The 24,103-nt window shown below is 41.5% G+C and overlaps 1 protein-coding gene across 1 annotated transcript; it reads left to right on the plus strand.

The window, feature by feature from the left end:
- Positions 1–1,327: 1,327 nt before the first annotated feature.
- LOC311097062 (reticulon-3-B-like) lies at positions 1,328–22,171 on the plus strand. The gene is made up of 7 exons (XM_084136522.1): positions 1,328–1,537; positions 5,461–5,749; positions 12,591–12,729; positions 13,574–13,643; positions 14,111–14,157; positions 14,255–14,313; positions 21,289–22,171. The coding sequence occupies exons 1-7, from the start codon at positions 1,465–1,467 to the stop codon at positions 21,335–21,337; spliced, it is 726 nt and encodes a 241-aa protein (XP_083992648.1). The 5' UTR covers positions 1,328–1,464; the 3' UTR covers positions 21,338–22,171.
- Positions 22,172–24,103: the final 1,932 nt, after the last annotated feature.

Here is a 24,103-nt window from a genome sequence, read left to right on the forward strand (position 1 = left end):
TTGCACGTTGAGGCATCAACCTCTAGATTTTTTTTTTTTTGGCCCGCAACTTCTCCGCACCTCCCTTGCCCTTGCGCTTTTGTTTCTCCATCCTAAATCCACAAATTGCTGGCTCTGTGCCAGTAGGCGCGTTTCCATTAAAGATTTGCGCAAAACTTTTGCGATTTTTTCTAAATATCGACAAAAAACTATTGCGAAGTGACGCCGTTTCCGTTAACCGATGTTATGCGACTAAAACGTCATTTTTTCCTCTCGCGTTAAGTAAGTAAGTGTAAGTTTATATCACAGCCACTTACCGCACTAGACGTTATTATTATTAATGGAAGGAAACGTAGGCGTTGTTATCCAAGCATTAATGGCAAGGAAAGACCCTTATACTGTGAGCGGCTCATATGAGGTGTTTCTGGGTTTTTCTCACTCATTTCTGCTCCGAGGTCTTGATTGTGGCATTTCTTTGAGGTTTAAAATCCAGTATTTCTGTCATTCTTTCTTCTCAAGAACTGTCTCGTCTTCTGTCCAAACACACCGCGTCATCTACGTCAGGTGACTGTAAATGCGCAAAAACGGTTTCCATTGCAGTTTTGCGAAATATTCCTTTTTCGAATTCCCTGAAAAACCTCCTCATGCGAGCGCAAAAACTTTTTTGCGATAAATGGGAGTTTTTGCGATATTGACGTGTTTCCATTGAGCGTATTTTCAATTCGCAATTTCAATTTGCGCAATTTGAAGGGTAAATGGAAACGCGGCCACTGACTGCATCTGACACAAGAAACAGAGGGGGAGGGGTGGAGCCTGTTAAGAGATGATTGGGCCAGCCCAGTGTCAGTATGGAAAATTAACCAATGGGCCGCTGTCCCTGCTTTATGGGCCGGTCGTTGGCCAATCAAAAAAAAAAGAAAAAAAGTATTATATCGACCCGCCCCCAAGTGCATCGGCCCACTGGGCATTTGCCCGGTATGCCAGATTACCAGTCCAGCCAGTCCAGTTAGTATTAACTAACTCAACCAGGCCCCGCCCCTTTATTTTGTGTATGAATTACTATAATGAGGAATATTGTGACGTGTTCGTTCCTGGAAGAAACTCAAGACTACAATGGAGGCGTTTCAGGAGTTCATTTGCAGTTTTATTTTTCTATTTGGATATTATCTCATCCAATTTTTTGAGGAGGCACTTGAAGGAGGAAATGCCCTTTTGTAAACCATAAATTAATTTGTATTTTTATCGTATGTTCTGCAAGTACATTGTCCCGTGGGATTGGTGCTAAATGTTTGATCTATAAAACTACATGCCATGGCAAAAGCTGCTTAAAGAGTTTAAACACACCCCTGAATGCCTCAAGACTACATTAATCCACTGAAACATTTAGACTCGCAGCACGTCACACCTCAACACTTCAGACGAGCGCTGGGCATTGTTTTAACCTATCGACTGTAGCTATTGTTCAACATCCATTAAAACTGTGATATGGCAGATCCAACGATTTCTTCATCCTCAGGGCTAAACTCCATTGTGTTGTTGAAAGACTCCAACTCATCAGGTAAGTTTAATAATTCAAGTGGAATGGTTGTAGAATAAAGTCAGCAACAGTTTCTGTTGGAAAAGTGTATTAAAAGTGCTTAGAATTATAATCTGTTCTCTAACAGCCATGCATTAGACCAAATACAACCAAAACCAATGTTGTATTATCCAGTATGGCTTTGCACAAAACCTTTTGAAACATCTTAAAGTTCAAACTATCGAGATTTGGTCAGTATGAGATTTGCACGAATTTACTTTTTTTTCCAGAATCAGACTTTGGTCATATCTGATTTTTGGTACTTTGTGATGCACAATTGTGGTCCTTTTTACGTTTGTGCATTTGCACGTTTCTTTTCTCTGACCTTTAAGTCTTCACACATGACTCTCATTGGCCGATTTGTAAGCAGATTAATGTCTTTGACCCAATAGCTTCAGTTAGTCTGAGACATAAACGCTTGCTTTTCTAGCAAATATAATAATTATGATAAGTAAAGACAACTTGATATTAATGATATAAGTAAACAAAACAGTAGATACAACAAATGGCATGTTAAATTGTCGATTTTTTTGTTGATCTAGATTGTGAAATATCTACTGACAGGAAAGCAAAGCACATGCACATCACAGCAACACTCTCATCGTCAGCTTATTGATCGTAATGAGGATAGGCAACAGAGAGCAAATTCACTGGTTTATTTCCAATATGCACTACATCAAGGCTCATAAGTTTGTTTGCCTATATTTCTTAGCTTGAGGATTAAATTACATATTAAGCATTATGAAACACATTATTTGAGGATGAATGGTTGTTATGTTGAATCAATTTTATTAAATAAGCTAAAGAAGTTGTTTGCCCTCTCATACAGTGCTGTGTCATACAATGGCGGTTTTGCATGCAGTTCTTGATTCACCCACCAGACGGCATCATTTATCAGTGGATCTGATATTACAATTAAATATGCTTATTATAGTTTCCTTTTGGTGGCAGTAGCATGTTTGTAAGTGTGCCTAAATAGTGGGTGATGTTTAAGAGCATGGCCCTGTCCCAAATAGCACACTTCAAATGCACTTCGGGGTATTATTTGAGTTTTAGGTTTAGGGTTTCCGATTACAATCGATTCCAATTCCGATTCTGCTTATCGATTACAATTCTTATTGATTCCCAGTTTCGATTCCAATACAGTAAAAAAAACCAATTAACAATTAAATTAAAAAACAATTAAATTAAAATTAATATCAGAATATCAGAAATAAATAGTCCAGTAATACTCCTGGGCCCGTATTCATAAAGATTCTAAGAATCCTCTCAGAAAACTCTTAATTTAGCTTAAAAACTTTTACGTAGGAGTCTTAGCTTAAGAGCAATTCGGGACCGATCTGAGAGCAACTCTGAGTAAGGAAAAGACAAAAACTTTTATCTTAGTAAGGAGGCGGGGTTGACCCCGTTGCTATGTATGACACTATCTTTTGACGACTGTGATTGGTTGGTTGACCAAGAAGGAAAAAAAGAGTGATTTTAAGTATAGGGTCTATTCTAAGCCTTCACTTTGAAATTACATGCGTAATTTTTCCTATTTGACCGTTCTCTCTCACACACACACACACACACACACACACAAACACACACACACACACACACACACACACACATTATATATGTGTATATAAATCCTTTTTATTTTATTTACCATGCTGTTAATTTCCTATAAGGTATTTGATTGGCTTAGAATGATAAAAATTGTTCCACTCTTTCCAATTACACTGATTACTGGCATGTCTATTTAAGTGGTGGTTTGAATGTTGGTTTTAATGTATCAAACATGGAATTTTCCCAGTTGCCAAATATCGTAATGTAGTGATTACTTTCATTTCTGGCGCTATGGCATTTCTGTGCTGTGCTGGAGATATTAGCGTGTCTCTAATAAGATCAGTCACAAACATGATCCCTGCACGATCTAATATATAGCTTCTTATTAACTCACTGTCATCCATTGTCTGCAACACATTTCTTCTCCTTCTTCGTCTTTCTGTCATTTTCTCCTCTGCTAAAGAAACTCTTAAGCCTCTTAAAAGTCCTCATCCGTACTCCTAACAATTTTGAACTTAAGACCTCTTTTAAGGGTTAAGATGCTTTCTGAATTACTTTTTTCTTTACTAGGATTTTTTTCTTCAATTTTAAGAGTAAACGCCCACATTTCTAAGAATTTTCTTAGAATTTTGTCACTAGGAGCTACTCTTTGCATTAAGATTCTTTATGAATACGGGCCCAGATCTAGATAGAGAGGTGAACGTTTATATGGTTTTCAACAAATGAAACCCTACATTTTATTCAAAATTAAATATCTTCAATGCATTTTTTGCTTTAATGAGATTTTCACAAGAAATAGGCAAGAATAAACCTGGCGTCCTCCATGAAAAACACAGGAAATATATTTCACAACCATGTAAACTAAAGACAAGACTGAACACTGAACAAAAGGACAAAAGACCTTAAATACACAGGACTAGACAAGTGCATATTTAAAACAATAACCATGGAAACAGAAACTAAACCATTAGGGAAACAGGAACCAAAGCACACGGAACAGAATATCAAAGTCAACTAAACTGAACATGACCATGACATTAGTTGTTGAAGGGCTGAGGAGGAGACAGGGGATCCTCCTGCCAAAGAGACCGGAAGATCAGAGGCGCATCCGGTGGCACAGAGGCGGAGCCGAGGAGCTGAAGGGACACAGCAGAGGCAGGGCCAAAGGACTGGGAGAGGGAGGCTGGGTGGGATCATTGGAGATGCAGGAGACTGGGCAGGACCAGCTGAGACGGGAAACTTAGGGGAATTACAATTCCAGTTCGTTAAAATAATTCCCAGAGGCCAGACGCAGCTCACCCTCAGTGGCAGGAGTGTGGGCGGGGCTTCCCCCATGCCTACTTACCCCACGAGCACACCCAATATTTGTAAACCGGCGGAGACAACAGCGTGGAATAAAGCCACGCACACCAGCCTCCTACGGTTCTGCCGCTCCCTCAGACGCAGTAATCCAGCCAGGCAGCTACGCATTGTCAGGTTGTAAAATTTAAATAAGACAACATCTCTATTGCAAACCCCTCCATGTTGCGTATTTGGCACAGGGAGTGATCAGGGAAATCGGTGAGGCATGCCAGTTGTAAAAAGTCACACATGTAGTCTTTGAGGGATCGTTTCTCTTGCTCCAAACAGAGCAAACAGACTCAAGTAAGTCCTTATTCAAATTCTTTCTGGGTTCAGTCTTCTGTCAAGTATGGTTGTAGTAATGAAGAGCACGAACGATGGAGAACAAAGCAAGAACAGGCTTTATTAAATATACTTAGAACACTAAGGAAAACACGGGGAATATATCACACATTCATGTAAACTAAAGACAAGACTGAACACTGAACAAAGGGAACCAAGGGCTTAAATACACAGGACTAGATAATTTATAAAACTAGAGACAGCTGCGTAATTAAATCAATAACCATGGAAACTAAAGAAACTAAACAGATCAGGGAAACAGGAACCAAATGTCTCCCAGATGCTTTAAACAACCTACAAAAAAAACCCCAAAAAACAAACATATATAGTAGAGGATGAATTCAATGTAAACACACCAAATTATTATAGTATTGCTTGCTACTTGATAGTTCTCGGAAACTCAACATCAAATGCAAATGATATTTGATATTAAAACTTAACATCTTAAACAGAGGGAGGATCTTTATTTTGTCATTTCACATCACCACACATGCCACCGCAATAAACCTACTGTTCAATAAGTGAATTGCAACACCCATGAATTTTGCTAAGAGATTAAACTCACATTTGAGAGGTCAAAGTACTCACTTTCTCTCTCTCTCTCTCTCTCTCTCTCTCTCTCTCTCTCTCTCTCTCTCTCTCTCTCTCTCTCTCTCTCTCTCTCTCTGCAGTCCAGGATTGGACCAATGAAAAGGACCATGAGGAGGCAGTCTTCATCTTGCCATCCTTCCAACATCCATATCTCTCTGCAGTGCAGGGATTGGTGTATTGGCAGGAGCCGAAGAAGTCAGTGCTAGTGTTTGGTGGCTCGATGCTGGTGCTCATATCTCTAGCAAGGTTCAGTGTTATCAGTGTCGTATCCTACCTGCTCCTGGCCCTGCTCTGTGTCACCATCACTTTCAGAGTCTACAAGTCAGTCGTGCACGCTGTGCAGAAGTCCGACGAAGGACACCCTTTTAAGTATGTAGGCATTTGTTGTATTTTATAAATCTCCCTTTACCAGTCTGATCTGCTGGTGTCTTTGAGGATGAATGAAGGTAAAATTCACAAGAAACTAGTCAAAGTGTCCAGTGGTGAAAGGCATTTATTTACAGTTCATGGATAAACACTTTATTAAAACACTTGGAAGGGTTTGACCTTTCTGACAGTAAAGTTCTCTCTATCCCAGAGAACAAGAAGTATGATCATTTAATTGGGTGAGAAATTAATTATTTCTATTATTCCCTGGTTTGGTAAAGTCAAATCTGACCTAAATGATAAGCACTTTAACAACACTACCGACCTGGACAGAAGACACATTTCTAATAATAGACAAAAGTTAATTTATTGATTACAATTTATTTCTATATGTTACGAAGTTCAAAGCTCAGGGAAGGAGGAGGCGGGGACCGACGAGTGTTCAGTCTAACTTTAGAAATAAAATAAACATAATCAACAAAAACGAAAGTAAGCATATAAAGTCGCATATAAAGAAAAGCCGCATATAAGCAAAATAAAAGTTTCAGAATAGAATGTCGTCACATTGACAGGTAGATTACAAATTACAATCCACATTACAAACAGTAGTTGATGCACGAAATGAGTCATTTGGTAGTTTGTTTTCGTATTTCTATCGGTAATGTTTTGCTCCTGGTCTTCCAATTGTGTTAACAACTTGAGCAAAATATCTAAGTTCCTGGAAGTAAAACCTGCACGGGACAAAAGACACACAGTAATGACACAAATAGGCCTACTTTAGCTAAATTAATATGCTTTTAATAATCCATCCATCTTCTTCCGCTTATCCGGGGCTGGGTTTGCCCAGACTTCCCTCTCCCTAGACACTTCCTTTAGCTCTTCCGGGGGGACACCGAGGCATTCCCAGGCCAGCCGGGAGACATAATCCCTCCAGCGTGTCCTAGGTCTTCCCCGGGGTCTCCTCCTGGTGGGATGCGCCCCGGAACACCTTCCCGGGAAGGTGTCCAGGAGGCATCTGGAACAGATGCCCGAGCCACCTCAGCTGATCCCCTCTCGATGTGGAGGAGCAGCGGCTCTACTCTGAGCTCCTCCCAAGTGACCGAGCTTCTCACCCTATCTCTAAGGGATTGCCCAGCCACCCTGTGGAGAAAGCTCATTTTGGCCGCCTGTATCCGGGATCTTGTCCTTTCAGTCATGACCCACAGCTCATGACCACAGGTGAGAGTAGGAACGTAGATTGACCGGTAAATCGAGAGCTTCGCCTTGCAGCTTCTCCTCTCCAGTACCCTGGCATAGACTTTCCCAGGGAGGCTGAGAAGTGTGATCCCCCTGTAGTTGGAGCACACCCTCTGGTCCCCCTTCTTAAAAAGAGGGACCACCACCCTGGTCTGCCACGCGATGCTGCAGAGGCGTGTCAGCCAAGACAGCCCCACAACATCCAGAGACTTGAGGTACTCAGGGCGGATCTCATCCACCCCCGGTGCCTTGCCACCGAGAAGCTTCTTGATTACCTCGGTGACTTCAGCTCGGGTGATGGACGAGTCCGCCTCCGAGTCCTCAGCCTCTGCTCAATGGAAGACGTGACGGTGGGATTGAGGAGATCCTTGAAGTATTCCTTCCACCGTCCGACGACATCCCCAGTTGAGGTCAACAGCTGCCCACCTCCACTGTAAACAGTGTTGGTAGGTCACTGCTTCCCTCTCCTGAGGCGCCGGACGGTTTGCCAGAATCTCTTCAAGGCCAACCGGTAGTCCTTCTCCATGGCCTCATCGAACTCCTCCCAAGCCCGATTTTTTGCCTCCACAACCACCCGGGCTGCAGTCCGCTTGGCCTGCCGGTAGCCGTCAACTGCCTCAGGAGTCGCACAAGCCAACCAGGCCCGATAGGACTCCTTCAGCTTGACGGCATCCCTTACTCCCGGTGTCCACCACCGGGTTCGGGGATTGCCGCCTCGACAGGCACCGGAGACCTTACGGCCACAGCTCCGAGTGGCCGTGTCCACAATGGAGTTGGAGAACATGGTCCACTCAGACTCAGTATCTCCAGACTCCCTCGGGATCCGGTCGAAGCTCCGCCGGAGGTGGGAGTTGAAGATCTCTCTGACAGGAGACTCTGCCAAACGTTCCCAACAGACCCTCACATTACGTTTGGGTCTACCAAGTCTGTCCAGCTTCCTCCCCCGCCATCGGATCCAACTCACCACCAGGTGGTGATCAGTTGACAGCTCCGCCCCTCTCTTCACCCGAGTGTCCAAGACATACGGCCGGAGGTCGGATGAAACGACCACAAAGTCGATCATCGACCTCCGGCCTAGGGCGTCCTGGTGCCAGGTGCACTGATGGACATCCTTATGCTTGAACATGGTGTTCGTTATGGACAAGCTGTAACTAGCACAGAAGTCCAATAACAGAACACCGCTCGGGTTCAGATCAGGGGGGCCATTCCTCCCAATCACGCCCCTCCAGGTGTCACTGTCGCAGCCCACGTGGGTGTTGAAGCCCCCCAGTAGAACGACGGAGTCCCCAGTCGGAGCACTTTCCAGCACCCCTCCCAGAGACCCCAAGAGGGCCGGGTACTCTGCACTGCCGTTCGGCCCGTAGGCGCACACGACAGTGAGAGACCTATCTTCGACCCGAAAGCGCAGGGAAGCGACCCTCTCGTTCTCGCATTTAATAATGTCTAAGTTATTTAATAATGATACTTGTTCAAAACAATCACTTTAGCAAAGTTTGAACTATTTTGGGGTTTATTTTGATAAATTAAATAATTCATTTTTGTTCAATAAATATACTGTCATCAAAATGTTCATTTTAAAAATACAGAAACAAAATTATTTTAAAAAGATAAGATTCTTGAGACCTTTGTCTCAAAATATATTTAATAATTTTAGCAATTCTCAATTGCTACATAAATCTACAACATTTAAAAAAAACATCAAATATTAGATCAAATTATTGCAGAATCAACTTTGCCACGATAAAGTCAAGGATCAGCCAAATTTCCACGTGCATCATCAAAAGCGGTTGTTAGGAAAAGTGCTGAGCTGAATTTTTGTGCCATCTAGTGGTTTAAAAGAGAATAAAGTCAAATGCGCTTTTTACCCCGGTGTGACTTTAAACCCGTTGTACCCTATATAGCCTAATATAGATTTATTCTGTATAATATTAAATTCAATCTCTAGTCTAAAAATTAAATCTTTAAAGTCTAATACTTCCATTTTAAAATGAGGCAGCTCAGAGAGTGAGGGAGAGCCCACTGAGCATCAGCCAAATCAGACAGCTGAACTGGCTCACAGTAAAGGAATATGCTAGAGTGTAATAAGAAAGCCTAATTGTATTTACAATATGATTGTAAAAGGTTTGTTTTTCATTCTCTATATTAATGATGATACTGCCTCAGATTCAACCTTCTTATACATAGTTCCCACAGGCCAATTAATGTCACGTGACCTCCCCGGAGACGCCATCTTTGAGGGCATAAGCTGCTGTGTTTACAAAGTTTTACAAGCAAATTTCGAAGATTTCTTCCTATTTATAATGTTACGAAAATCATGAAGAGACAAAGTGACAGAGATTATAAAGACACTCTATTAACACAAGACAGAAAGAGGTACAATGCGAAAATTTCAGTCAGAAACGGTGTGGATCCGTATGCGCTAAACTGAGCACTGTTTTTGCAGCTTTGGCTCAGATACAGTATTATCCATGTGTACCATTATCTGGTATTGGCTAGGAGTTTTAACACATGTAAGCAATTCCGAGCCTGGAAATATGTGCATGAATATGAATATACACGGTATGAAAATAAATAAAACTCGCGTGCAAATTAATGTAACAGTTAATGCGGAACTACTTTATACGCGGGTTCTTTAGGGACATAATCTGAGATTGCAAGGCTGGAATGTGTGTGTGTGCGTCAGTCTGTGTCTGTGTCTGTGTGTGTGAGTGAGAGAGTCGCGGGCGCGATCGAACAGTGGAAACAATGTTGTTTTTGTATGTTTTTAATACCTCGTCATTTTGTACATACAGGACATCATTCAAACTGCAAAGTGTTAACTTATATTTGTGTACACTCGCAATAAAACACAACAAATTCTTGCGTGTTTTGAGGGAGTTTCTTTCCTGTTTATCCTCGCCAGCCATAACCTCCATCGTTGTTCTGACAAAAGCTTCGTCTTCTCACATTCATGAAGAGTCTAATGACGGGTATACTGTAAAATCCAAATTTAACTGAACCTCCGGCACGATTTGAACATCCATTGACCCAGCAGGAGATGACCATTTTCCTTTTTATCACGAAATTAACTCGTTTCAGCTTCTTCGTCTAATGTTCTGCCCACAGCATGCCCACAGAAATGGCGCCGGGTCGGCAAATGCCTGTATGTTGTGACGTCATGTGGGAACTATGTATAGTGCCCCCTTTTTTGGTTTGGGCCATTGCCCCTCAAAATGTATGTGCATGGCCCAGATGGTAAGATACTTTCTTACATAATACTAAAAGTAACTCTAATACGTGCTTTTCTCTCTATTTTGAGCCCAATCAAATACTTGTACACCGATATACAGAACAGAACTCTGCAAAGTTTTTCTCTGGCCTAAGGTTTACAACATCACTGGGGAAATATTATTGAATATATTCCTCCCTACAAATTTTAATGCAATGTAGTATCAATAAAATACATATGTAACAGTTGTCCTATGAGCCAGTGATTTCACAGGCATGCAGGGTTTGTGTACACAGGTACCTCTGGACGTACCCGTCTTCCTCGGTTCCCTAATTTTGCCGAGTTCACACGGCATGATTTTCAAAGTAGTCGGGTCACTGTTATTTTCACACTGCGTGACTATCTGGGGTAACGCTGCATGACTTTACAAGAGGAAGAATCGCTGACAACTTCTGTCTGGTCCGCAAACTACGTTTCACAACCAAATAAGGAAATAACGCAAGAGACCGGAGTTCTCGCGCGAGACTAAATTTGTTATTGATAATGATAGCCTGCAAGAAGCTTGCGATCCAAATTGTCTGTGCGCTGATTTGCAGCGAAAAGGAGAACAAGAAAAACAGATTATGAAATGGTTGGGGAGACGCGGGAAGCAAGAACTGTGTGTTCTGCAAAGAGAGTTGGGGGTAAATAAATAATTTTGCATTGTGCTGCTGTTGCTGCTAGTCAAGCAAATGTTTGTGCTTTGTTTCTGTTTGATATAATTGTAAACATATCTATTAAAATACTGATATTCTGGTCCATAACGCCTCCCTGAACATCCCGCTGCCCTGTATCTTGCTCTCTCATTGGCTGTTGGTCGGCGCCGATGTAGTTTTCAGTCAGAACACATTCACACTGCAGGATTGTCACTCGTGTAAACGAGCAGTGATTTGCCTGTGATTTCGGGCTTTTGCTGCGTTCTCGTGCAGTGTGAACTCGGCATTAGTCTCCTTGGCTGTTAATTAGTTCATCACACCTGGGCTGCGTTCAGCCCCGACAAAACGTTGCACAACGTTTTTTAAACAGAAACGGTGATTCGTTGAACACACTGTTCTGATGACGCAAGAGTTGCCACTATGGCAGCTGAGAAGGCCATTCTTTGTGTTTTTTGTGAAGAATTTTCGGAGCCTGATGAAGTCGGTATAAATATGTGTTTAATACTACAAAATATGCCCGATGTTACAGTTTCAGCACTTGTCGCCCAGAACAAAAGAGAACATCCCAATCGAGTGAAAGGATTGCTGAAACTGAAATGGAAGCACACACCTAATTCAGACTAAAACACATCTATTTAGCCTCACATACTGACTTTATTTGTAGTTCATACTGTTTTAATACCCTGTATTTTATTTCTCATTTTTAGGAAAAACATTTAATTACCATTGTTTATTTCTATACTTGCAATGAAGCTAAAAATATAAACAACTACATCATTATGTTGATATCCTATATTTTTTACAATAAAACTTACGACAAACATGTCTTCTAATATCCTCAGTTGTTGCGTATACCGAGCTGCATCAAACAAATTTGTAAATTACTTTCCTTGAACCCATTTTGCGAGTTCACTTTAATACCACGTGCTTTATATACATGTTGCTGCTGATTGGACTGCAGTTCTGACACACCCACCAAACGAGAAAACGTATCTCAAACCCCGTTGCACACCGGTGCACGCCGTTTCCAGGAAACATGACGTTCAACCCGGAAACCGTAGCAAAACGTTGCGCACCGTTTTGAACTTGAACATGCCCCTGTTCTGTTTCACGCTGATTGCTCTCTGTTGTGTCCTCTTATAATGAGTAACAGGACAAGTCATTCAATTTAGGCTCTTTATCCAGCACATGTTGCAATTACTCTCAGAAAACACACTGCTCTCCTTCATAATCAGCATCACCTCAATACTCATGCATTATACTGCCACCTTATGGTTAAACTACGAAACACCACACTCTCCCACTTGTTTAAGCCCTGGGTTCTCCGCTCATTGTCCAGTGTTGTTTATGTCAACATCTGTGTTATAAGCGGTTGTGATTTTCTCCTATGATCTCCTGAGTTTTCTGTTTGGATTTATAAAAGACTGTTTGTTTTTCTACTCTGTTTCTTTGTGCGCTTAATACAGCCACTGCAGTTACACCTGTTCATTTGACAATGTACATTTTTAGGTGGAGGAGTTGCAGTCACATGCGGGCTAGAGACTTCTCCTGGAATCTGTCTTTGCTCAGCGAGATCTCACAGAGCTTTTCTTCCTAGATGCTGCTTTCCTGGTGTGATGCTGCTTTGCGCTCGACTGGCTGAATGTTTCTTGAAATGACAAGACTTTGATAAAAAAGGTAATATGAGATCTTTGTACATCCACAGAGTTCTGATGGAAAGAGATATCCGCATTTCCCCGGACACAGCCCGCAGATACATGGACATATTTTTGGTGAAATTAAACACTGCTCTCATACAGACAAGAAGACTTGTGCTTGTAGAAGATGTGGTGGATTCACTGAAGGTATGTCCATTTATCTACAACAATTCACAGCTAAATTCATATCAGTGTTTTCAGCGGTTTCTTATTTAAAGGGGAACTATTATACTTTTTCAAGTTCACCATTTAATGATTCCTTTTAATGTGCAATATTCCTGTTTGTGGATGTAAACAATCTGTTAAAGTTACAAAGCAAAAAGTCCACAGCAAGGGGAATCTCTCCAGCAGAAAACGCCTGCTCTGTAGTCCTGACTTTATTTCCATAATGTAGCTACATCACAATTTCCCTATGAGGGAAATCAGCAGAACTGAGGCCATAGTTTGCATAGTCACAGTAGTGTTTCAAGGAAGCCGCCGGATCTGAGACTTGACGGTTATTAAGGGGCATTACATTTACGACACACACTCTAAGCAGTCGACCAATCACAGCAGACTGGGGCCGGCTGACCAATCACAGCAGACTGGGGCCGGCTGACCAATCACAGCAGACTGGGGCCGGCTGGCCAATCAGAGCAGACTGGGGCCGGCTGACCAATCACAGCAGACTGGGGCCGGCTGGCCAATCAGAGCAGACTGGGGCCAACTGACCAATCACAGCAGACTGGGGCCAACTGACCAATCACAGCAGACTGTGCTTTTTGTAAACATATTCTAGCAGACCCCATAAAACTGTGAAGATCATGTAAATAACCATAATATAGTGGCCCTTTAAAATAACTGTTTGCTAAGAAATTCATACATTCATACTTTTATACTTTTATTCAATTCTTTGTCATTAGTTAGCACTGTGCACTAAATGTAGAATGTTAAATTATTAACCGAATTGTTTCACAGTAAAAAGTGACTGACCTGCTGTGTTTATCTGCAGCTTGCAGTTGCTATGTGGTTTCTGACATGTGTGGGTGCCGTCTTCAATGGTATCACAATTTTAATACTTGGTAAGCCCATCTTCATAAATAAATAATAATAGTCAAAATAATGATAAAATATAAATATATTGTTGGCTAAAGAAAATTCACATAACATACAGTCCAGAAGGCACTGTGCTAAAACAATGATGAATTATTTTAATATGATGCAGTTATAGATATGTACCCTGTAATTTTTAAAAAGCCTATACAGTATATATTGGTACACCATTATTACAAAACGTTATGCTGTGTATGTTCTTGCTAAATTGCTCCCAAATGTAAGATTGTTGTATCATAATAGTAGAATAAGAATAAGTACCCCTTAGTTCTATAAAACTCCTGTTTGTTACCCCTAATCTTTACATATTGTTCTCTTATACTTACATGTAAGTACGTTATAGGTACACTATAATAGTTATGCTGTAAAACCGTGTTAATTACGCAGTACTTTCCAGGCTGTAATCTAAAGCATAACCTCTTCTTTCTCTTGGCAGCTGATATCATCTTGTTCTGCACACCGCTACTGTATGAGAGGAACAAAGTAAGAATGTGTTTCATATTTATAAACTTCTATGCTCTTGCTGTTACTGGCTTTAGTGTTCTTCATTTTATTTTCTAAACTTTTTTATTTGGTATAGACCCAGATTGATGGTTATTTGGTGCGCGTGAGGTCTCAGCTTGAAGAGAAACTGGCAAAGTATGTATAATTGATTTTTATTCCCCTTATAAAGCACTTTATTTTACCACAGTTCAAAATAAAATCAAAGTCTAAGCACCTGTACAGTATGTAACTGAATACAAGCTCTAGAGATGGAATAAAATATGTAATTATCAAGTAAAACAAAACATTGGTGAACAAAACAACAGATACCGGCCCTTGTGCAGGAACTAATGGCCGTTTCAGGAAATGCAAATCACATGCAAATACTGACGAGCCTTCGGGCAGTATAAAATGTGGAGGAGCGACAATTTGAGCTTCGATGTTGAGGGGGCATTCCTGTCCCTGGTTCTCATAAGCCAAAGCGATGGCATCCACTATCCAGTGAGAAAGCCTCTGCTTAGAGACTGCCCGTCCCTTAGCACAGCCACCGTAGCACACAAAGAGCTGGCCCGACTGTGGAAAGGTGGCTTGAGCGGTCTATATAACCCCGTAAAGCCCAGACAGGTCAAACAGCGCTCTGAGCATCAGCATCATGCGAGGTTGACGACTCGGAAGACAAAGCGGGTTGAGAAATGACCTGCGCTTTAAAGGGAGTAGAAAGAGATTTAGGCACGTAACCCGGTCTTGGCCAGAGAGTGACACTGCAGTCACCGGGTCCAAAGCGAATACAATCGCCGTTCACCGAGAACGCCTGCAGATTTCCTATGGACGTAGCCAAAGCAAGGGCAAGAAGCAAAGCAGTTTTGAGAGAGAGCTCCCTCACAGTAATAGATGTCAAGGGCTCAAACGGGGGAAGAGAGCCTTCAGAACAAGATCCCACGGTGGTACTGAAGATGAGCGAGAGGGATGTAGTTTCCTCGCCCCCCCCTGAGAAATCTGACCACCAGCGCATGCCGCCCAATCGATTGCCCGTTAACCGGGGAACGAAACGAGGCAATAGCGGCCACAAAGACTTTTAGCGTGTATGGAGGCTCCCGTTATCCAACTTCTGCTGCTGGAATCGTAAAAAACATCCCACATGGGACAGCTCGCCGAGTCGGTATCATTATCACGGCACCATTTCACAAACACTCCCCATTACAGAGCACAAAAGCGCCTCATGGAAGGCTCTCTGTGAGTGTGCACACGAGGAAGGCAAGGCACCTCATTAGGTCCCTGAAGCAGCCACGCATGAAGGTTCCCCAGCTCCGGGATGGAGTGCTATATTGTGTAAATCAAGGAAAGGCCCTAGTGAACAAATGTGTTTTGAGAGACTTTTTTAAAAGTTCACAGTGAGTTGATGGCTCGTAGTTTGTCAGGAAGAGAGTTTCTTACAGTAGCTCAGGACCAAAATGACTAAAGGCCGACTCACCAGTTTGTACCCGTGTTTTTGGCAAAACCAACAAATGACTATTTGATGTTCGGAGTGATCTTGCTGGAGTATGTTTATTCAACAAATTAGAAAAGTATATTGGAGTAGTTCCATGAAGACATTTAAAAACTAATAAGAGGATCCTGAATTCAATTATGAATGATACAGGCAGCCAGTGTTGGAGTAATGTGGTTTCTAATTCGTGCAGCTGCACTCTGAACTCTTTGTTCGTGTTTAATAGAGCTCTTTGGTAACCCAGCAAAAATGCTATTGCATTAGTCAAGTCTAGACATAAAAAATGCATGAGCAAGTTTCTCATTGTCTGAAGGGCAGAGAATGTCACATACTTTGGAGGTGATAATAATCTGTTTTAGTAACAATGCTAATGTTTTTTCATTTAATTTTAAGTCAATGTCAAACATGATTCCTAAGTTCTTAGCCTGATTACTGGCTTTTAGTGATAGAGAGTCAAGATGTGGATCAATAGATGTTCTCTGCGTGTCATTACCAATAACAAGTACCTCTGTCTTATCTTTGTTTAGCTGTAGAAAGTTCTTTGACATCCAAAACTGTATGCTCTCTATGCAGACCAGCAGGGTGGACATTGAATTGTGGAAAAGTGAGAGATAGAGTTGAGTGTCATCTGCATACTGGTGAAATGAAATATAATTTTACCAGCTAAAGGAAGCGTATATAGGTTAAATAATAGAGGACCCAAAACTGAGCCTTGAGGAACACCACAAGAAATGAGGTTATGCCTGGAGGTGTAGGTAGGTAGCCATTGAAACATAGTATTCCCTGTTGCTCAAGTAGGATCTGATTCAGTCTAAGACAGGACCGACAATTCTGAAGTCGGTCGAGTAGATCTCATGATCAACGGTATCACAAGCAGCAGCGTTTTTGTTTTTGTTTTTGCCACCGGCAGCATATTTGATCATTTTCACAAAATGTTCATGGCCCCCAGAATATTTTGTTGTATGATTATCTGAACATGCAATATATCAAAAGAAAGAACAGAGCCTTTGTTTTTAAACAAAAAGCTTAATGCTAAGTTTCATTATGATGATGGTAAGTTTCATAAAAAAGCATAATTTTGAGCTAAAAGCTGAGAAAAACATGTTTTTGTCAATTCAGAACGATGATGAAAACACAGATGGAGTAGATCGAGTCCATCAACACCCCCAAATCTTCACAGTCCTGTAGGTCATCCTGGGTCGACATTTCATTCAGTAACATTAGGCAGTTTTGATTTATAAGCTGTTTAATGTTGATGATTGAGTTATTTTACATATGCATATGATTACATATGATATCGCTTGTTTCTGCAACTTCTTTTCCTGTGTTTTCATCAGGAGATTCAGTACTCTTTCAGAAGATGTGTAATAGTTCCCCCTACCGTATAACAGTGAAAACACGGAAAGACGGAAATTTTTGTCAATAGCGGGGAAAGAGTTAGCAGTGCCCTGACGTAACCTAAACCCAACTATTTGGAGAATAGGAACATGTTTAAATAAGATGGTGTGGGAGGAGGCACAGAGTACATACTGTAGGTGCACCGCCATTCCGGGATTATCCTGAGCTTCCCAGCATCGCCGGGAAAAACAGTACAGACCATAAGCAGATCTTTGTGTCTCAGCCAATCACAGTGCCAGAGCAACTGTACATGGCCAATCAGAGGATTGATCGCTCACAGCCAATCAGCTGCCTAGGCACCTGATTAGAATGCATATGGTCTAGAAAAATATTCAAGGTATGAGAACGCTGTTGCGCTGTACATAGTGTGCTTCTGGTATGTGAATGTTAGCCTGGTTGACACCAGAACCTTCTCAGTAGTAACTGACAGTGGGTCTGGGGAAGCTTCATTCACATTCAGTGTTGCCAGATGTAGGGCCTACGATAATTATCGTATTTGTACGATAATTTTGACCTCTGTACGATGTACGATCAATAATGGAAAAAATCCTATAATGTACGATAATTTCAGACCTGTGTGACACTTCAAATGATGGTCGTTGTAATCATAGGGTTTCTCATTGATCTAGCTGTGGATTCTACGTCTACCGGGGAAAGAACGTGTAGAGAGAGGGAGCGAGAGACCTTGCGTGTGTGTGTTAGTGTGCCTCACGAAGCGCATGTAAGGACCTACCGTCCTTTCATTTTCACGTCCTGCGACACGTTATTTAAATAGCAAATGCATTTGCGCCCATCTGTGGCCCATGGGCTGCTGGTCTGAGAATGAGTGTGTGTTCTGGCGCATTGATGGAGCGTTGATATTTTGAGGAACTGAAAATTTTGCAAATTCCTCCATGTAAATAGTGAATCCGCCATGGCACAAGCGCAACTGGCTTTTAAAGGGAGTGGGAGATGAGACTCTGATTGGTTTATTGCACGTTACGCCCAAAACACACCCATTACTCATTAAGAGAATAGAGACAACTATTCAAAGTTGGCAAAAGTGGATTCAGACACGCCCTAAGTGCACAATGCACATAGATTGTTAAAATAGGGCCCATAGATTGTAACTTGATTGAGAGCATAATGAGTAATTGCTAGGCAAATCCGTTGCATAAAACAACAAAGATAAGACGGCAGTTAACCCAAAATGGCTTTATATATCAATAAATAAATACCAGTGCATTTTCCTTCAAATAATTAATAGTTAAATTGCAGATCTTTTAAAACACTAATCAAGGCTGTTTCTGTGCTGTGGTTTGCCGGAAGCCAGAAGGAAATGTCTAATTAAGATTATTGGCATTGAGATAGTTATTAAGCTGTATGGATACTATTTTTTTCTTTAATTTTACCAAGAAATTAGATTAGAGATTGGTCTGTATTTACTGAGCACAGAAAAATCAAGATGACTTTTCTTCAGCATGGGCCGAACAATTGCATTTGCAAAAATTTGTGGAAAGACTTACTGTAGGGACTGATCAAGGATATTCAGGATTTCTGGTAAAAAGCAGTTTTGAGAAATTTAGTGGGTAATGGGTCTAGAGAGCAGCTAGAGGAATTCATATGTGATATGATCTGTGTAAGTGCTGAGGCTGACAGCTGAGAAAGAGGACAGATTGCATTACAAATGACTAGCTGGGGAGTTGGAGACTTTACAAGTAGGGCAAGTGCTGGCAATGTTTCGTCTTATGGAAGTAATTTTGTCATAATTTTTTTTGGTAAATTCTGATGACATTTGAGCTGAGGGGTTAAGTAGCCTATCGATAGAGGAGAATAAGAATCTAGGGTTGTCTTTGTTGCGGTCAATTAAACTTGAAAATAAGCTTTTCTTGCAGATCTCATTGCATTATTTAACATTTTTTTGTGCCCTTCCATTGCCTTTCTGCTCTCCTGGAGGCTTTTCTTAATTTTACGATATGATGTACTATTTCTCCATGGGGCTTTAAGTGTCCCAGAGTCTTTGTTTTTAAAGGAGCAACACAGTTAATACATTCAGAGAGCCTGAGACTAAGATCCTCAACATAAGTGGAGAAGGGCGAGATGACATGAGCTCCATGAAGGTCACGGCAGAATCAGCTGGGAGATATCGCTTATTGACACTTCTCTTATCACTCACAGTTTTGGTACTGAAATCTTAAAGAAGACACAATAGTGGTCAGATATAGCAGCATCTACTGACGGTTAAGCCACATGAGATCACCAGATCGAGTGTGTGTCCATGTTTGTGTGTGTGTTTCATGCTGTATAAGGCCAAATGAGTTTAGTAACTCTGTGAAATTAACAGTCGATGGGTCAGAAATTACATACATATGGATATTAAAATCACCAGTGATTAAAACACATTCAAAGTTAGTTAAAATCCTAGAAAGCAGTTCTCCAAGATCATCAAGAAAGCCCTTGTTGAGTCTAGGAGGATGATAGAGAACTAATAAAACAACAGTCTAGGGAGCTGAAATATCTAAAACCTGCTGGAGATGTTTAATTTAGGACAAAATTATGATTACTGTCAAGCCATGTTTCTGTCAGGAAGATGATGTCCAGCTTATGGTTTTCCACAATTTGGCTAATTACAAAAGACGTATTTGTTAATGACCTTACATAATACTACACTAGTGTCGTTTCAAATGCTACACAAAACAAGCATGTTTTAATAAGTGATTTAAAACATCTAGAGCAGGAGAAGATGTAATATGTAGTGGCAAACTTAATCAAAGACTCAATCGCATTCGGTATTAACCATGATCTAGGAACAGTCAACTGCAAACTATATCTGAAGACCATATAAAGGTCGGGAAGTCTGATGCTGAGAAATGTAATATACTTGGTAATATGTAAAATGTAATATAAATTAATTTGTTTATTTCAGTTTTAGTTAGTTTTAGCTATTTTTAGCTATTTCGAGTTAATAATTTTAGTACTTCAACTTCCATTTATTGCAGAGGCAACATTTCTAATTTTCGTTTAGTTTAAGTTTTTATTTAATTTCAGCCAACAAAAATGTTTTAATAGTTTTAGTTTTAGGTTTAGTTAACGAAAATAACCCTGCTGCACAACAACTACAGCTGACTTACTTGAAGACAACTGCAAATAAAATGAATATCTCACCAGAGGATGATTAAACAACTCCAAAAACAGCATTACCATATTCACTTATTGTAAACCAGTTTGGCTTTATTTCTTTATGGTACATGTACAAAGGTTGTTGAAGTCTGTTTGAAGTCACCATTCGTGTGATCAGTGTTCCCTTTGGTTGTGTCCTTGACCTGTTGGCCATTGACTTGGGTTGAATTAATTCTCTTTCAGCAATTGCTGAACGTGCATGCTATCACTATTTTCATCAATGTTTCATGCTCCTGACTGTAATGACATACCTTTTACTAAATGTGCAATTTTTGGAATCAGTGACTGACAGCTGGATGTTGACACATATGACTTCCCAAATAAGTATGAAAGTCTTTAAAAACAGTAACTCTCAGTTTGGAACTTTCATTATCAAGTTGTTATTAACTGTCCTATTGAAAGAACTCTTCTCATAACCCATGTTTATTGAACAAACTGCATATGATTATGCTTTTATTAGGTATTTGTCTTGGTTTTCAAAGGGTTATAATCATATAAATCAAATTTTTTTTTTACCTTATATTGTTTTTTACATTGTTCTTTACATCATTAATGTGTTGAATATAGAAGTATGCAAGCAAAAACAATGCTTGTCCCCCAAACACTGCTTGCATACAGACAGATGGCCTACTCACACTCGAACCTGCAAGACCATGCTGGTCCAGCCCAGTTTAGCTCGAGAACAGCGTGCATATGCTGGCCACCAGCTAGACCAGTATTATAGGTTTGTGCTGGACTTTTCAGCAGTGAGGGTCCTGTCCCATCCAGTCTCCTTCCTTTCATCCACTCCAGCTCTTGCCCTGCATCCCTATAAAAATCTGTAAATACTATGTGGCTTATTTACACCAATTGCAGATCCCTCATGTTCAGGGAGCTCAAATCTCTGGTGCAAACCAATACAACAGTACACAGATCGGTACTGTTACGGACCCATCTTGTCCCTCGGGTCTAATCTACTGTACTAGACTGAACTGTGCTGTATTGTCCTTGAAAAATGTTTTATTTTTTGTTTTTGTGTCCATACAATGAAAGCCAGTTTTGTCCAATGTTCTTCTAAATATACTCGATCTCTCTCTCTCTTTGTGCAGACTGCAAGACAAACTCCCTGGTCCCGTAAAACGGAGCAAAGCAGAATGATGGGTTTCTATCATCAGGAAAATCCTGAGCATCCAGTGAATTACAGTATTCTTTATATATTAGTAGAAAGAAACCAAAGGCCTGTCACTGCACTCCAGTCATTTTGAGTTTCTGTTTAATCATTGATGTTTGTACGTACAGACAGACTACATAAACTCTGCAAATATGTGCACAATAAATTGAGCTTTGATTAACAGCTTCTCTCCCTTGTGTCCCCAGTAAATCTTACCAATTTAATCCTGCTTCTAAAAGGTCTAATGCTTACTGTACTAGGGAACACAGTTTGACCCCATAAAGAGAGACCCAACCACATCTGTGTCATCTGTAATGTCAGATCAGAACTGCTCATTTCTTGTGTTTTTTTTTCTCATCGATTTACTGTTGCATATGTGAGTCAGAGTTACTTTTTTTCTTTGTTGTGAGGTAGAACGGTAGAACGGATCCATTAAATCATCCCCAAACTCAATAATGTCTCTCTCTGTGCTTTTTCCATCTGTAAAAACAGCTTGACTGCTTGCTGAATCAAATCATATTCTTGGACTCTCCAGACACATCTACTTTTCGTGTGCCACCAAACCTACTTGTGCTCACTTGATTTCATTTTCTGTATCTTAATTCATCCATCCTAATCCTTCCCTTAATCACACTTAATGGGGAAATAAATGCAATATTTCATATTCAGATATATTTATAATTAGTAATCTTTTTATCATTAATAATCTTTGATAGATAATAGTAGAGTTTGAATTTTGCAGCCACAATGAAAGCGACGAGATCGATCTGAATTTCCCCACACAATAAAGAGAACAAAAATGAATAAACCGGTTGTCATATACAAACAATTCTCTGGCACTAATTGAGTACAATTAAAATGGGTTAATTTTAGTCTGAATATCATAATAGCCACAATGAAAGCGACAGTTGATTAATTGCCTCGAATCTGGAGTGAATCTACATTCATGGAGCAACTTCTTCCTTAAATGTTATAGTAACATTTATTTAATGTAACGTCTCAGTTATGAATGTAACCTTAGTTCCCTGAAGGAGGGAACGGAGACGTCACGTCGGTGACTGACAAACAGGAATCTCGCTAGAGAGGCCAATCGACTTCGAGTGTAACTAAATATGCGATATTTGCATCCGCTGCCCCGCCCCGCAGTGCGGGTATATAATGAGCAGAAGGTGCAGCGCATCTTCAGGTTTTCGCTGAGGAGCTGAGCCAGTGACCCGGTCGCACCAGCGGTGGTATAGCAACTGCGGCGACAGGACGTGACATCTCCGTTCATACGTAACCAAGACGTTCCCTTTCAGTCGGTCACTCTCGTCGTCACGTCGGTGACCAATGAATAGGAAACCCTACCAAAGCGCCACAGATGCTACCCCTTCCAGCGCCCTGTGAAAGCCTCCTGATCCCTCTATGGAGGATGGGACAGGGCTTACACAGAGAATGTCATTCACTGCTGTTGCGCATAACCCACATAGTGAGACTATTGGATAACACTGGGAAAGCGTGCCCTTTCCACTGGAAAAGGAATGCTGCGGAAGCCACAACCTACCGCAAGGAGGTGTTCTGAGATTTGAGTTAGGGAGGAGGCTACACCTGGTAGAGATGGCAGAGTGAGCTCTGCCAAGGGAAAGACCCGGGCTTCCGTTTAGGAGCTAACCGTGGAAAATTACACATATGGTATCCCCTGGGTACTCACATATGGGCACCCAACCTAAAACTGGTTCTCATGGATACAGCGAATGTAGGCCTGGCGCCGGACGCTCCGCTACGACCGGCTGCCGAGGGTGATGGAGGGACTCAACAGGGTTTGCCCGAAGGGAACTCTCAGGAGCAATATGAGTGCATGTATTGGCACAGCAAGCCGACACTAGCCGGGGCCTCTTGGTGTCTTCTACCCGTTTGAGGTGAGAACACAGGAGGATACCAGCTATACACGAAAGCTATAGAATCAAGTGAACGTGTTAGGTGTCTCTACAAATATCTGTTAGCGAGGCGTCATGCGCCTGCGCACAGGAGGATGCAACACATCTAGAAGAGTGAGCTAAAAACCTGAGCGGGCAAGGCACACCCTGTGGTTGGTAAGCCAAGGCGATGGCATCCACTATCCAGTGGGCCATCCTCTGCTTGGAGACAGCCTTACCCTTCTGCTGGCCTCCATAACAGACAAAGAGCTGGTCTGAGTTCCTAAAGCTTTTTGTGCTGTCCACATACAGTCACAAAGCACGGACGGGACAGTACACAGGGCGGGGTCTGCCTCCTCCAAGAGTAGCGCTTTCAGGTTCACCACCTGGTCCTTGAAAGTAGTGGTGGGAACCTTGGGCACATACAAGCTTGCAGGTCCCCTACCCTCTTAATGGAAGCCAATCCAGCCAGGAGTAATGTCTTCATAGACAGGACTTTTAACTCGGCTGACTGCAAAGGTTCGAACATAGCTCTGGAGTGCTTTAAGTACCAGAGCTAGATCTCAAGAGGGTATGGAGGGAGGGTGAGGAGGATTCAATCTTTGCTCCAACCTATGCTGCAGGAAGGAAAGTACAGCCCTGATCGGCAAATTCAGGATTCTTCTCTGTGATAAGAACACCACTCGACGAACAGGTTCCACTTCAAGGCGTAAGTGTGTCTCGTAGATAGTGCTCGAGCCGTTGTGATGTTGTTCACTACCTCTTGGGGTAGGTCATCTAGAACCTCATAGGGCGCCCCGTCTCTGAGAAAGCAGGTCCCCTCTCAGATGAATGTGTCAGGGAGATGCTGTCGTGAGG

Source organism: Abramis brama (assembly GCF_963993115.1).
Source record: "Abramis brama genome assembly, chromosome: 15".
NCBI lineage: Eukaryota > Metazoa > Chordata > Actinopteri > Cypriniformes > Leuciscidae > Abramis > Abramis brama.

Bases quoted from the DNA above. Each gene is read 5' to 3' on its own strand.
- LOC311097062 (XM_084136522.1), top strand. From the start codon at position 1,465: ATGGCAGATCCAACGATTTCTTCATCCTCAGGGCTAAACTCCATTGTG. The intron at 1,538-5,460 runs GTAAGTTTAATA...CTCTCTCTGCAG, and splicing joins GAAAGACTCCAACTCATCAG to TCCAGGATTGGACCAATGAA. The intron at 14,158-14,254 runs GTAAGAATGTGT...TATTTGGTATAG, and splicing joins TACTGTATGAGAGGAACAAA to ACCCAGATTGATGGTTATTT.